This window comes from Dryas octopetala, chromosome 1, assembly GCF_963921425.1.
Source record: "Dryas octopetala chromosome 1, drDryOcto1.1, whole genome shotgun sequence".
Taxonomy (NCBI): domain Eukaryota; kingdom Viridiplantae; phylum Streptophyta; class Magnoliopsida; order Rosales; family Rosaceae; genus Dryas; species Dryas octopetala.
This window is the reverse complement of record NC_141366.1, coordinates 8,352,991-8,365,361: the sequence shown is the minus strand read 5'-3', so window position 1 is coordinate 8,365,361 and position 12,371 is coordinate 8,352,991. Positions and strand designations below refer to the sequence as shown.

The window sequence follows — 12,371 nt, the reverse complement described above, 5'->3', positions numbered from 1 at the left end:
AACAAAAAATATATAATCTTAGTAACTTTTATTTAAAGTCAACATTAAAAACAATTAAATTAATACCTTTTTTTTATTTTTTCTTTCTTAGCGGATAAAATATAAAATTCTTACTGATTATGAGTTTTAACTCAAGTGATATGAGACTCGCAATTATAGTTCATATATAAAATTGGACCGAATCAACTTTGCTTGAGTGGATTTTGGCCCACTAGGCTAGATGGGTCCAACCGAGACCTTGGACTGGTGGGCCAAATGATAACCTCAAATTTTAGGTTTAATTTTGTATAGAGAAGGAAAAATCCATACCATATCTTATACATGGTTTTAATTTTGGTAAATCACTTATGATTAGTAGTATATATTTCCACCAAATGAACCTCTCATATTTGGCATAAGATTCGATTGGAGATAGTGATAGTCACAAAGTGGAATATATAGAGAATAGTGAATAGCCTAGTTTTAGGGTCTCTAGATTTCTCTTATGCACCCACATACATATATACATATATGTCATGTAAGATGGTGACACGAAAGAGTACTTGCTTTTCCAAGCTAGCTAATAAAGCAGGGGTTGAATGCATTATGGTTTGGGGGGGACTTGGCCTGTTTCTGGGGGTGGCCAGGTTTTTGTCGGGTGCCCTTGCCATTAATCACACCCAAGTACCCAACTCTAATTAACCTGCCCTAGCTAACTTAGTGTACTAGTGTATATTTCCCTTTCCTTGAACCTAATTTAATACCAAACAATATACACAACTGGAGGATATACCGAGATATATATATATATATATATTCTAGCAGATCGAGAGACTATATATTTATGCACGTGATACTTTGGACCATGCACACAGTATTATGGCACATAGCATATGCATGCACTTTTTCAACTTTTTATAGGTCAAAGGTCGATCAACCCTATCTAGCTAGGTAGGTGGCTAACATGATGATTATCGATGATTGTGGTTCCTAATCAGTCAATCCAACATATTCATTTTCCACAATCCACATGTACATTTCAAGGGATGGGACAAATTACTATTGGACAAATATTGGACAGTCTAGCTGCATGCGAAATCCTACATGTAGACCAATTTAATGGTCGGTCCATGTCCATCTAACACGAGATGAATATAGGCTCCATTTACGCCGAGGTTATGGAAAATTGGAAATGAAATTGCTTTACATTTCTCATGAGTCAATAGTCATGATGATGGCCGGTGATGATTATCATCATCATCTACTCCTATAGTCATCTTCTTTTCCTTCGATTTTTAAGACATGCTCTGTCTCCCTCGAAAATACTTCAAAATCACTTTTATGTCAATGTCGTGGTATCGAATGTGATGTGATCAATTTGGTTATGCATTCATGCCACAAATCCTTTATAGTTGAAGATATGGGATGACTTGTACAATCCGTGCACTGTGTATTTAGTCCGATCCAGAGAGACTAATAGGGTAATTCCCTATACGAAAGAGGGAGAGACTAATTATAGGGTGGCTCACTCTTTGACTCAATTTGCTTAGGGTAGTGAAGCTGAGACATAAGAGGGATGGAGGGTCCCTAGCTCCTTGGTTGTATTCTCTACTTTTTAGCTGATGTATCACTTCCTAATTCCTATCAATCAATAGTGGGTCGACATGTTTTATAAAAATATATAATAGAAAGAAAAAACCTCTCATAATCGTAGTCCACTCATGAAAAAAGTGGTTTACTTATATAATGTTATTCACATAAAAGTGTTCAATTTTTTCCCATGCAGTGGCAAGATCATATATAATATTGGATAAAGTAGTGATCAAGTTATAAGAAACAAATGATGGTGTTCCTGAATTTTGACTTAATTGATGCATGCCACTAGTGATCTTTTCATAATGATTTTGTTGTGTGTGAATTGATCGATCAGTTGTCAAAGTATCTGCAATTCTGCAGACTGCAGGTATTCTACATTTCTACTTTATGTGTAAAGAGACCAATGCCTTGCTAAGAATAGTTTTGGTAAAAGGATTGGTGGAGGCAGTGGCATCATCGTCATCATCCTAATCTTGGTGGGTCGTTTTGTTCCACTAGCTTTGATAATTAAGCATGTAAATAATATTATAGGCTTTGGGCCAGATGATTTTCCAACTGGTGCGCAGTTTCTACACAAATTATAGTTAGCCTTTATTACCCATTACTGCCATTAGCTCTAATTAATTAATTGGTTAGATATTGTAATAGTACAAACAAAATTTCCAGAATATATATGATCAGCCATCTAAGAGCATGTACATCGTTAAAAGCAAGATGCAAGACTAAATGAAAGATTTAGTTTTTCCTTTCGGTCAAATGCACAAATTTATATATTGTTAGAGACAAAAGGCAAAAACTCACGTATTTATTTATTAAGTGTACTCATATATATTTTTATAAATTAATATAATTTAATAATTATATTATTATAATTATTTTAATAAGATCTTTAATATGAATATAATATTAAATATATTTAAATATTATTAATTTAATACACATATTAAGATTTGTGTATTAACATAAATATTAAAATTTTGTGTATTAATATGGGTATTAAAATTAATGGGTATAAATTTTGGAGGCCACATGGCATTACCCATTGGCTGGGGCAATTATTAACCAAAAAGCAGTGGGTTGGTGTCAGTGTGTCACGCTGTGGTTTTTTTTTTTTTTAAATAACAAATCAGCAAACATGTGGCCAAGCAGCGACAGGTGTCATGCATTCATTGGTGCCGCTGCTAGTCTTGTCCCCACTATCAAGACAGCTGCATTTGTTCTCTCAGGTGCTGACAATGGACTCCACTAACTTTATATCAGCTACATTTCTCTCTTGTGAGCCCCACTTCTCTCGACAAAGCAAATACAATAGCAAAATTTTAAGCTAAATTTAACCTAAAATCCTACCAAGATAAAAATTGTTTTACTTTTGGCCTAGCAATGTAGAGGCTTTTTTAGATTTTGGGCTAAATCTTGCCTTTAGCCTTAATACAAGCAATGTACATGCTCTAAGGCCATTATACACCAATTATGCATTAGGCCTATTGTAGTTTTGTTTGCTAAGTAGTTCCAGTGCAGTGATAAAAAATGAAGAAAATATAAAGAAGGCAGAAAATTCAGTCTCTCAACTCTCTAGAGTCTTGCATGAAAACAGTGGACAATCCCTTGCCAAAAATGTGTTTTTTTATTATATCGATTATTTATTGGTTTCTACAGAATGATCTGATAACATGTACATACTTTGATGAATAAATCATCTTCATCTTAATCATCATTTGTCATTCGAGTTCAAGTACAGATGCTGCTCTCTAATATAATCAATTACTTCATCTGCAGTCAGATATTTTATTGACAATCCTCTTGAAATGCAATCCCTGAAATACATTGTAAATTGTCAATTCAAACTCTCCTTAATATTATTGTTAAGAAACAGATTGCCTTTACCTTACTCTTGTTGAGCTTATTTGGTTTGGTACAAGTTCATCTACGATTCTTATGTTACCCTGTAATAAAGGAGAATACTTGATAAAGGAGTTACCAAAGATCAAATGACAAGAAAATCCCTAAATTTGACTAATATTAGAATATATAAGCTGAAAAACACTGACAAATCAAGATATGAGGTTACCCTGTTCTCGTTCAAAATTTTGTCATTTGAGATAATTTTCTCAACATCTTGTCCATCCCTGCGAATGCAAGCCACACCAAAATCTCTGCATATGGCTCTGACCTGATACATAAGGACAATTATGGCGGATTACCATCTGCTTAGACCAGCAACCGACCAATTCAAAAGGTTTTAAACCCTACCCCATTATTACTTGATATTACACAACACAGATCTCCCAAACGCTTAGTTGATTTCCAGTCAAACAATGTGCAACTCAATTCATGTGTAATTGTTGAACATTATAATCAAATCTTCTCCTAAGAATTATTTGCCATTTTACGTACTTATAAGTTACTGAACCAGAATATAGTAAAAGTCTCTAGAGGAGGTCATTGTAATCTATAGAAGCACAGTAAAATGAGATGGTTATCTTATAAGCATCAACCACATATCACCACTATACTAAGAGGTTATAGAGATACCTGCTCAGGAATCCAAAATCCAGGAATGCCAAATGAGTGGAGTAGATCAGAACCACAGACAAGCATGCACTTAAGGGTATCTACCAAGAGCAGGACAATAGAAGTTAATCATATTGCCTCAAATTAACAATGAAGAAGTGAACTGTAAACCAGGTTCAGAAATGGTCATGCATCAAATTGATTATACAAAGTCCTCAAAAAGAAATACGTGATAGATGTCAGTTTTCAGCTTATTTATGGAATAAGAGTCTTTACAGCTACCATATGGTAAAAGTGAGTGTGAATCGAAAAAAAGTGTCCAGAACAAGAAATCCCTTGATCTAAACTGGGTTTCAAGTAGCAATATGGAAGTCTCCTGACAAATTTTCTATAAAATTATGGCCAAAGTTTTGGTTAAGAATATTATTGGCATGGGTGCTTTGCAGCTATTCCTGTTTATATGCATAGATATAAAGAGCAAGCTGTGTGAGGATAATTCATAATTATGCAGCTCAATTGCTCAACAGCAAAAAAGAAATAATAGTTTTGCAAATCTTACCACTGGGTATCAGCCCAGACTCAGACAAGGAACCCTTGACTCTAGACAGTACAGTTAAAGAGCGTTGGAAGGTACTTTGTCTTGCCTGTAAATATTGGTTTAAAAATTACACATATAATTACACAGAACGCTAGTGGTAGTAAATAAATAAGTCAGGGTACTGCAGAATAGAAACATCATCTAAAATTCTAGAGAATCTGTGCAGTGCAGCTTGAGAGAGAGAGAGAGAGAGATACCTCCCATGGATCAACCATTATAAATGACGAACTTTTGCAGGCTAGATGACACAACTGTACACGATGTTCAGCAGATATAAGGCCCTACATACCCATCACGTAACTGCTTTGTCAGACCATGTCAGTGTGTGGCAATTGAGGGATATGTGATATCTGATAACTGATATAGCTATAGCACTTTATGAGGCAGAAAGAGCGGTTAAACTAAAACATCAGAATAACGTGAACAAACTCATCCAAGTAATCCATGCAATAACAAAATGGTACAACTGTGTTGCCTCATCCCAGAACTTTTTTAGGACCTTCTGTACTATTGACCTCTATCCATGTTCTTATGAAAGCTCTTTCTATGCCTACAAAGATGCTATTAAAGGTTACATACCCTCTTGTTGTATGCATCATTAACAGGTGAAATATAACCTCCAATAACACAAAAGCCCTCTGAATTCAGCACATCTCTCGCCAGCTCTGTGCGCAACAGCAAAATAGATACAAAATATAAATTAGATCTGTAATTTCCGGTGAAAATTGAGTAAAGGAACCCAAAGTCATAGGTACAAAGTAGCCACTGCTACTACATATTACTACTTTCTAATGATTACAAACTCAGGACAGTCCCATCATAGTAGCATAAGTTGCAACCAGTAAATGAAATGAATGAACTATTCATAAGATGAATTGAGTTCGTGCAGAATTAGAAAGAAATTAAGTTCTTGCCACAACTTACCCAACATTCGTAAATGCATATAAGTAGGAGGATTGAAACTTCCAGTTGCAACTAGAACTACGTATTTCTTGTCCCTAGTTTAGAGATAGAGAGTTAACATATTTTCAAGAAATTACACCTTATAGTATGAACATGTCAACCTTAATTTGCAATTTTTCTGCAAATTAAGATGTAATGCCTCTAAATATAGTACATAGGAGTAGTTAAGTTACTGATGAAATTTAACAGAGAAAAGCAAATTATAAAAAAGAAACTTCGTTGTACTATAATTCAAGCTAAATCCATTCCTTGAAAGCCACACATATCCAACTATTTCAATAGTAACAAACAAAAGCAAGAAATAGCGATATATATTGAATTGACAAGGTGAACTTACTTGTCGTCCTTATTAATCAAATGCAGAGCTAATTTACTAAGAGGCAGAGGGATATCCATGGCACCTGAAAAAATTGATAAGCAAATTAAACAACTGTAACCAAAAAGAGTTAATGCCTTGTTTGTTTTGACAGAAACTGATTCCCGGGAATGTTTATTGTTTTCTATCAAATTCCGAGAAACAGCAAACGCCAGTGTTCATGTCCTTAACTTTTAATTTGAGCAGTATCATCCTAAACTACAGTAATGCTTAACAACCCCTTCTGTTAGCTCAGCCTATTCATTTTGAAGTTAGCAAATTTTATACGTTTAAGAAAAACCAAAAAGAGAAACTTGATTTTCCTTCCGTTTCTTACATTTTCCTACCAAACAAACAGGGTTAAGCAACTACTCACTAGAATACAACGAAAATAATAGAAAAGTAAGAAGCCCAACTGAAAATATAAACAAATAAGCCAAACCCAGATTAGAAAATTGGCAAACAAATTAAAAAATGAATACCCTTTTGAGATTGGTGAATTAAAGGTCCCTTCTTTAGCCGTACTTGTCCTCTCGTCGATGAAGGTCAAGGAGTGAGGTTGCGATGGGACCGAAGAAGCTGAGACGCAGAGTGGGTTTGTGCTCGATTGGTTCGATAGACACGGGTGGGCTGAGATTTGACTGCCACATAGAAATAAAAGAGAAGACAGTTTTCAGAGCCAAAGTATTTTTTCTTTAATTCTTTATTGGTTTCTTTCTTATAATTTATTAGTTTTTCTGTTTATTTACAATTTACAATCACTGACATCAAAGTCAAAGTTTTTTTTTTTTGGCCAGGGACATGGACATCAAAGTCAAAGTTAAAACGAAGAGAATGTGAAAAACTTTGATACTTTTTTGTTTTTGGTGAATGAATAAAAAAGTTTCATACTTTGTCCAATAATAATGCTACTTTGTTTCCTAAGCTTTGGGCGTCTGGTGCTCTGCTAAGATAATGGCGGACTCCACAAGGCTCTCCATGGCGTCTTTTGCTGTTGTTTTACTCATGGACTCTGCCGTCCTCCCATGCCTTCAAAACTGCCATAGCATTAGCTAGGGCTGGGTTTTTCTACCGATTTACCGAAAAATACCGTTGCCGTACCAGTACCGTACCGATCGGAATGGTATTTTTTTTGAAATTTTCGGTAGCGGAGTAAATACCGTACCGTACCGACTAAAAACGGGATCGAAATGGTATTGATATACTCATACCAACGGTATACCAATCCGTACCGATACCTCTTTTTCTTCTCCTATTCTCTTATTCTTCTTCTCTGGTTTCAGATTTGCAGAAACCTTCTTCTTCTCTTATTTTTATTTTTTTTGGCATTTGTCTTCTCAGCCTCCTAACACCATCTCAGACCCCTGCCTTATCTTAATTGAACCCTCTGTCTTATCTTCAAGGTTTCAAGATATTTTTGTTGGCATTTCAATTAAAATCGTAATTGAACCCTTCTTGAATCTTAGATTAGAAAAAATCAAAAACCAAAAGAAGAGAAGAGAAATACCTGGGTCAGTGAGTGAGGCACTGAGGCTGTGAGGCTTAGAAGAAGAAGATGATCCCAAGAACAGCCACAAGAAGCTCAGAAATGGAGATGAAGCTTGAAACTAGAAGAGGAAGAATTGAAGAGATCTAGAGAAACCTACAAGAGTGAAGATTGAAAACTGAGAAGTAGAAGTGAAGTGTGAGAGAGAGGGGATTACACGTTCAGATGTTGGTTGTTTGGGTGGGTTGACGGTTGGGCTTTTGGGCCTATAGAATAAAAATGTGGAAGCCCATATTTCATTGACCTTGACTTTAGAGAAATAGAAGCCATAACTCAGTCACAGTGGAAGACTGGAAGTCAGTCGCTACCCCAACAACACAGACATGGAGACGAGTTTCATACCTCTAGTCTCCGCCTGTTTTCTTCTGGCCTCGTCCTTCACCTTTGTTCACTCACTCTCTGAGCCACACCTTCTCGAAGTTCACCCTTTGCTCCTAACACCTCTCTCTGTTTTATCTCTCTCCCTCTCTCTGTCTTCTCAGATTCCTAACAACTTCTCAGACCCCTGCCACCACCACGAACTCCACCAGAAACCATCGTCGCCTCCCTCCCTCTCTCCCTCTTATCTCTCCCCATCTCTCTGTCTTATCTCTCCTCCTCTCTCTGATTTCTTTAATTTGGTTGTTGATGTTGTTTTCGGCAAGCTCAATACCGCTCCGATGCCCCATTCTCCGACCGATACCGAAGTGAACGGTTACCGCCTACCGTCGGTACGGTATCGGAACCAAAAACTCTCATCTCGACTCCAATCGGTCGGAATTCGGTATGGGTGTTTCGGTACGGTAACCGTACCGAACCCACCCCTAGCATTAGCACTGCGCTCCCTTGTCTTCCTTGCCATCATCATCATCATCATCATGAGTTCCAGGCCCAGAGCAGTTGCGCAGCCTCACCAGGTCACTCTGAAGCTCACTTGCTCCTTATCCTTTTCATTTCGTCGTTGACTTTATATTGAAACTGTGCCCAAAACATTGTGCAGGGACCATACAGTCGTACAAGAGAGAATCCATTCTTCGATGGTTTGATAAGAGCCGAGGATGGGGCTCTTCCTACCGTTGATTTTCAACCAATCCCTGGCAGCCGGAACATTTCTAGGTCCATGTCAGATATGGATCACACAAGACAAGCACAAGATTCGTTGTCAAGTATCGGTCTTGAACCTTTTGAAAGGTCACAAATTGGTAAAACAGGTTCATTTGCATTCACGAATGTGCAGTCAGTTTTTAGCTTTGACTTGGGGGACCCAAATGTGCCCATTGAAGCAAATGATAAGCACCATGCTCCAATTGGTCTAACAAAAAGTCCCAACAATTGCAAAATCATTTCGTGTGAATAAAAGGAGAGAAAACCTGTCCACAGTACCACTTCCTCAGTCTGCAGCATCATTTTATAATGGGGACTCACCACAGTTTGAAATTATTGAATCGTGTCCAAGCATTTACAGGCTTAATTTATTTCTCAAAGCCACAAGGGATGAAGTGAATGCTGGTGTCCCAGGAAGGTTCTTACATGCTGTAATGGCTCAAGATGTCCATGGTAATGCCTTCCTTTAATTGTCCTTTGCAAGTTTTCTTTTCTTTCCTAAATTTTTGTATGGCTTCTGATATTTTCATAAATAGAAATGAGACCACATTATACATTTATACTCCAATGATACTTTCAAAACCTATGGCATTATGACAAGGCATTGTGTTGTGCCCGGAATATCCCGAAAGTTCATTGGAAAAGAATAAACTTGTTAGGAAAAATGTATGGAGATGCTGATAATATGAAGGTCATTGTGATTTTGACCATGTTGCAGCCAACTTGCGAACTGATGTCAGAGTTCCCATTTTTTTCACTCTTTGACAATTTACAGATGTTGGATCCATTGCTTCAACCATCGCGTATGCCTTCTACCTGAATGAAACACGTAAATCTGACCAGTTCTGCACAGTGCCTGTCATCAACATGAAGAGGTCGGACATAAGTTCTCGAGTTGAACTCAAATGGTTGCTTGATTCTTGTCTAATTGATCAGTCGTCCTTAATTTTTGTAGATGAGGTATGTTCAATTGACTGGTCTCAATATGGAACAGCTATTTAGGTGGATCATATATTCATATGTGAATCATGTGGATTTGACTTATTTGGAGTTTTTTTTGTTTGTTTATTTCATGCCTTTTACCAGTGAGTGGTTAGGGCATGAAATATAAGTTTTCAATTATAGCATGCCTGTTCAACTGATACACTTATCCTCAATCATCAAATGTTGAGCAGGTCGATCTGTCATATTATGATCTATTTGGGAGTCTTAAACTGGTTCTACTAAATGGCAACAAGCTCCCAACCAAGCAAGAGGTAATATTTAATTATGAAAATCTGGATACACTTGTAATTTTAACCATGGGAAATTATTGATATTTGTGTCTTCCTAAAACAGGCATTGAAAGAGGCAGTAGTTGAAATTTTCAATTGCAAAAAGGTTCTCTACTGAACTCAGTGTGGTCTACTTTTAAGCTTATCTTGCTAATTCCTGACACCTTCAATTTTTTCCAAAATGCCTATTTAAGATTTCTTTTTTTGATTAACACCTAATTAAGATTTCTCTCTCTCTCTCTCTCTCTCTCTCTCTCTCTCGCTGTCTTTTTACAGGGTGAATCTGTATATCCCTGGGTTGAGACTGTTACCATAGAAGAGGTACGATTTTAGAATTTAGATTGTGTTTAGGTATATCCTATTTTATTTATCAATCTTATTTGAAGGATTGAAAACTATTTATTACTATCTTACCAGCTTACTTTGCCCCTATTGTTCTTACCATGAATGAATATGCTGATTATATTTCTATAAGAAACAGGACAGCTCATGCTGTACACTTGTTGCTGAGAAGTTTGCAGTGACTTCACCTGAGATTTTGGCTGGACAAGGATTCAGTAGACTTTTGGTAGGTTCCTTTTTCCCCCTTTTCTTGCTATTAAATGTGAATTTCTTATTTCATGATTTAAAAGACCTACTTGGTGTACATTCTAGCACTACTATCTGCTCTCTCTCTCTCTCTCTCTCTCTGTTCCTTCCCCCACCATATACTCCATGTATTTCCTTGATAGTTTATAACCCCATTGCCTTGCATTACATTTTTTTTTTCTCTGGAATTCCTGTTTGCTTGCAGTTAGCTGCCATCCTCTTAGATTCTGCAAACTTGTGTAGTCCTCATTGTTCCTCCAAAGATAAGTACATGACTGCACTGTTAATCCATAGTGCTGGTCGCCTTGGATGCAATGGTCTTTACCAGTTATGTATGTATTTTGTCCTTTACTCACCTATGTATCATTTTGATTTACTTTATTTTCTCAAAAATTTTTCCACTAAATTTAATTTATGATTTTCAGTGAGATACAAAATGTATGATGTATCTGATCTCAAAGTAGCTGATATACTGCACAAGGATTTCAAAAAGTGGACAAGAGTAGGTGGTAAGCCAGACACTGCTGCTTCTAGATTAATAGTATCAAAAATGGGGTTGAGTTCTATTGGAATGTCAGTTGCACAACTTCTTGATCATGAGGATACCTCAGTGCGGGAAATTAAATATTTTCAACGTAAGTAAATAATTTTATTTCATTGTCATCATAGCTATTGTTTCCTGTTGGATCAAAGATTCACTCCCTTAAGAACTATAGTTGTTGGCTCGCACAACCATTAAGTTACTTGCCCTACTTTTACTTTAGTCTCAGTTTTTTGGTTTTTGTGTTTTTTTTTTTTCCTTTCATTTTATTTATTCTTTTATTTTTTTTCTGAATTTCAGAGGTGGAGAAACTTCGGCTTCTCATGATTGTTTCTGGGTATTATGATGCAAAAAGGAACTTCAAGGTTAGAGACATGCTTGTATTTGACATTTTCTCTTTTTGTATTGTGTTTGGTGTCAAAAATTCTGCTCCTCGGGGTAACCTTTTTCCTTTTGGAGTTCAGGAGTAAAAAGAGACTGGCCCAAATTGACCCATCTCAAATAGGGTGTGAATTGGCCAGGGGTTTTCTCTTATGTTTCTATCTGTCTCTCACTTTCTGTAGCTTTTTATTATTTTATGGTAAAGGCTCTGACATTACAACATATCTCTGGTGTAATTTAGAGAGAGATCCTAGTGTCTGCTGAGTCTGTGGACCTCATGAAGAATCTGCTGTTTTTCTTCAATTCAAGTGCTTCCCAACTGCCTCTCAAATTTCTCCATCAGCCTGGTAAGAATTACTGCAAAGTTATACAGACCTTGAACTTCAGTTTCTGTTTGTTGTTTTCAACTGCTAGACTGCGTGTGTTTTCATCATAGAGGATTTCAATGATTAATTGCATTATCACTTCGGGTTGGAATTAAAACTTCCTCGTGGTGCTCATGTAGGTCTTGGAGAGGAGATGCAAGCATTTGAGATTGACAAGGTCACATCAAGAAAAACCATTGAGCGCCTCTTGGAAGAATTTGGTGGGACTTCAAAAGGCTAATATGAATTCCTGACCTCAACAATTATTCAGAGATTGACAATGGTTGTTGAGTATGTGGCTTAATTGAAAGTAGTGAAGGATTGGTTACAACTTACAAGTGGTGAAAAAAGATTTATGTAAGATATAATTTCACCATGGCTGTTCAAATTGAAAGTATCTTTGAGGCACTACTCAAATGAATCTGCTTTAAAACAAAAAACAAAAAACAGAAATGGATTGTATATCAAATAGAATTGTAAACCTATATCAGTTTGTCCAAATGCATGTGCAGTATATATAGAAAGTTTTGATTAGATGAACCTGTAATGACGAGATTGAATTAGAAATTTAATTTCGAATTCAATTCAGAA

At 36.4% G+C, this 12,371-nt stretch overlaps 1 protein-coding gene and 1 pseudogene across 2 annotated transcripts; one reads left to right on the top strand and one right to left on the bottom strand.

Moving 5' to 3' along the window:
- Window positions 1–3,186: 3,186 nt before the first annotated feature.
- NMNAT (nicotinate/nicotinamide mononucleotide adenyltransferase) lies at window positions 3,187–7,626 on the bottom strand. Its single transcript, XM_086228157.1, has 11 exons — window positions 7,510–7,626; window positions 6,485–6,643; window positions 5,985–6,048; window positions 5,609–5,682; window positions 5,264–5,349; window positions 4,882–4,965; window positions 4,646–4,730; window positions 4,108–4,187; window positions 3,644–3,745; window positions 3,460–3,518; window positions 3,187–3,389 (listed from the first exon to the last, which is right to left on the bottom strand). Exons 3-11 carry the CDS (start codon window positions 6,041–6,043, stop codon window positions 3,287–3,289), a joined length of 732 nt encoding a protein of 243 aa, XP_086084283.1. The 5' UTR covers window positions 6,044–6,048; window positions 6,485–6,643; window positions 7,510–7,626; the 3' UTR covers window positions 3,187–3,286.
- Window positions 7,627–7,725: 99 nt separating this feature from the next.
- Window positions 7,726–12,371, top strand: LOC147297337 (uncharacterized; annotated as a pseudogene). Its single transcript, XR_015119685.1, has 12 exons — window positions 7,726–8,444; window positions 8,528–9,084; window positions 9,407–9,591; window positions 9,807–9,887; window positions 9,970–10,011; window positions 10,182–10,226; window positions 10,387–10,473; window positions 10,699–10,825; window positions 10,919–11,128; window positions 11,335–11,399; window positions 11,657–11,762; window positions 11,921–12,371. The product of XR_015119685.1 is annotated as an uncharacterized LOC147297337 (transcript).

Excerpts from the sequence above, each read along its gene's own strand:
- NMNAT (XM_086228157.1), bottom strand. The coding sequence starts at position 6,043 with ATGGATATCCCTCTGCCTCTTAGTAAATTAGCTCTGCATTTGATTAAT. Across the intron at positions 4,731-4,881 it reads TAATGGTTGATCCATGGGAG|GCAAGACAAAGTACCTTCCA; the intron begins GTATCTCTCTCT and ends CAATATTTACAG. Across the intron at positions 4,188-4,645 it reads GTCTGGGCTGATACCCAGTG|ATACCCTTAAGTGCATGCTT; the intron begins GTAAGATTTGCA and ends TGCTCTTGGTAG.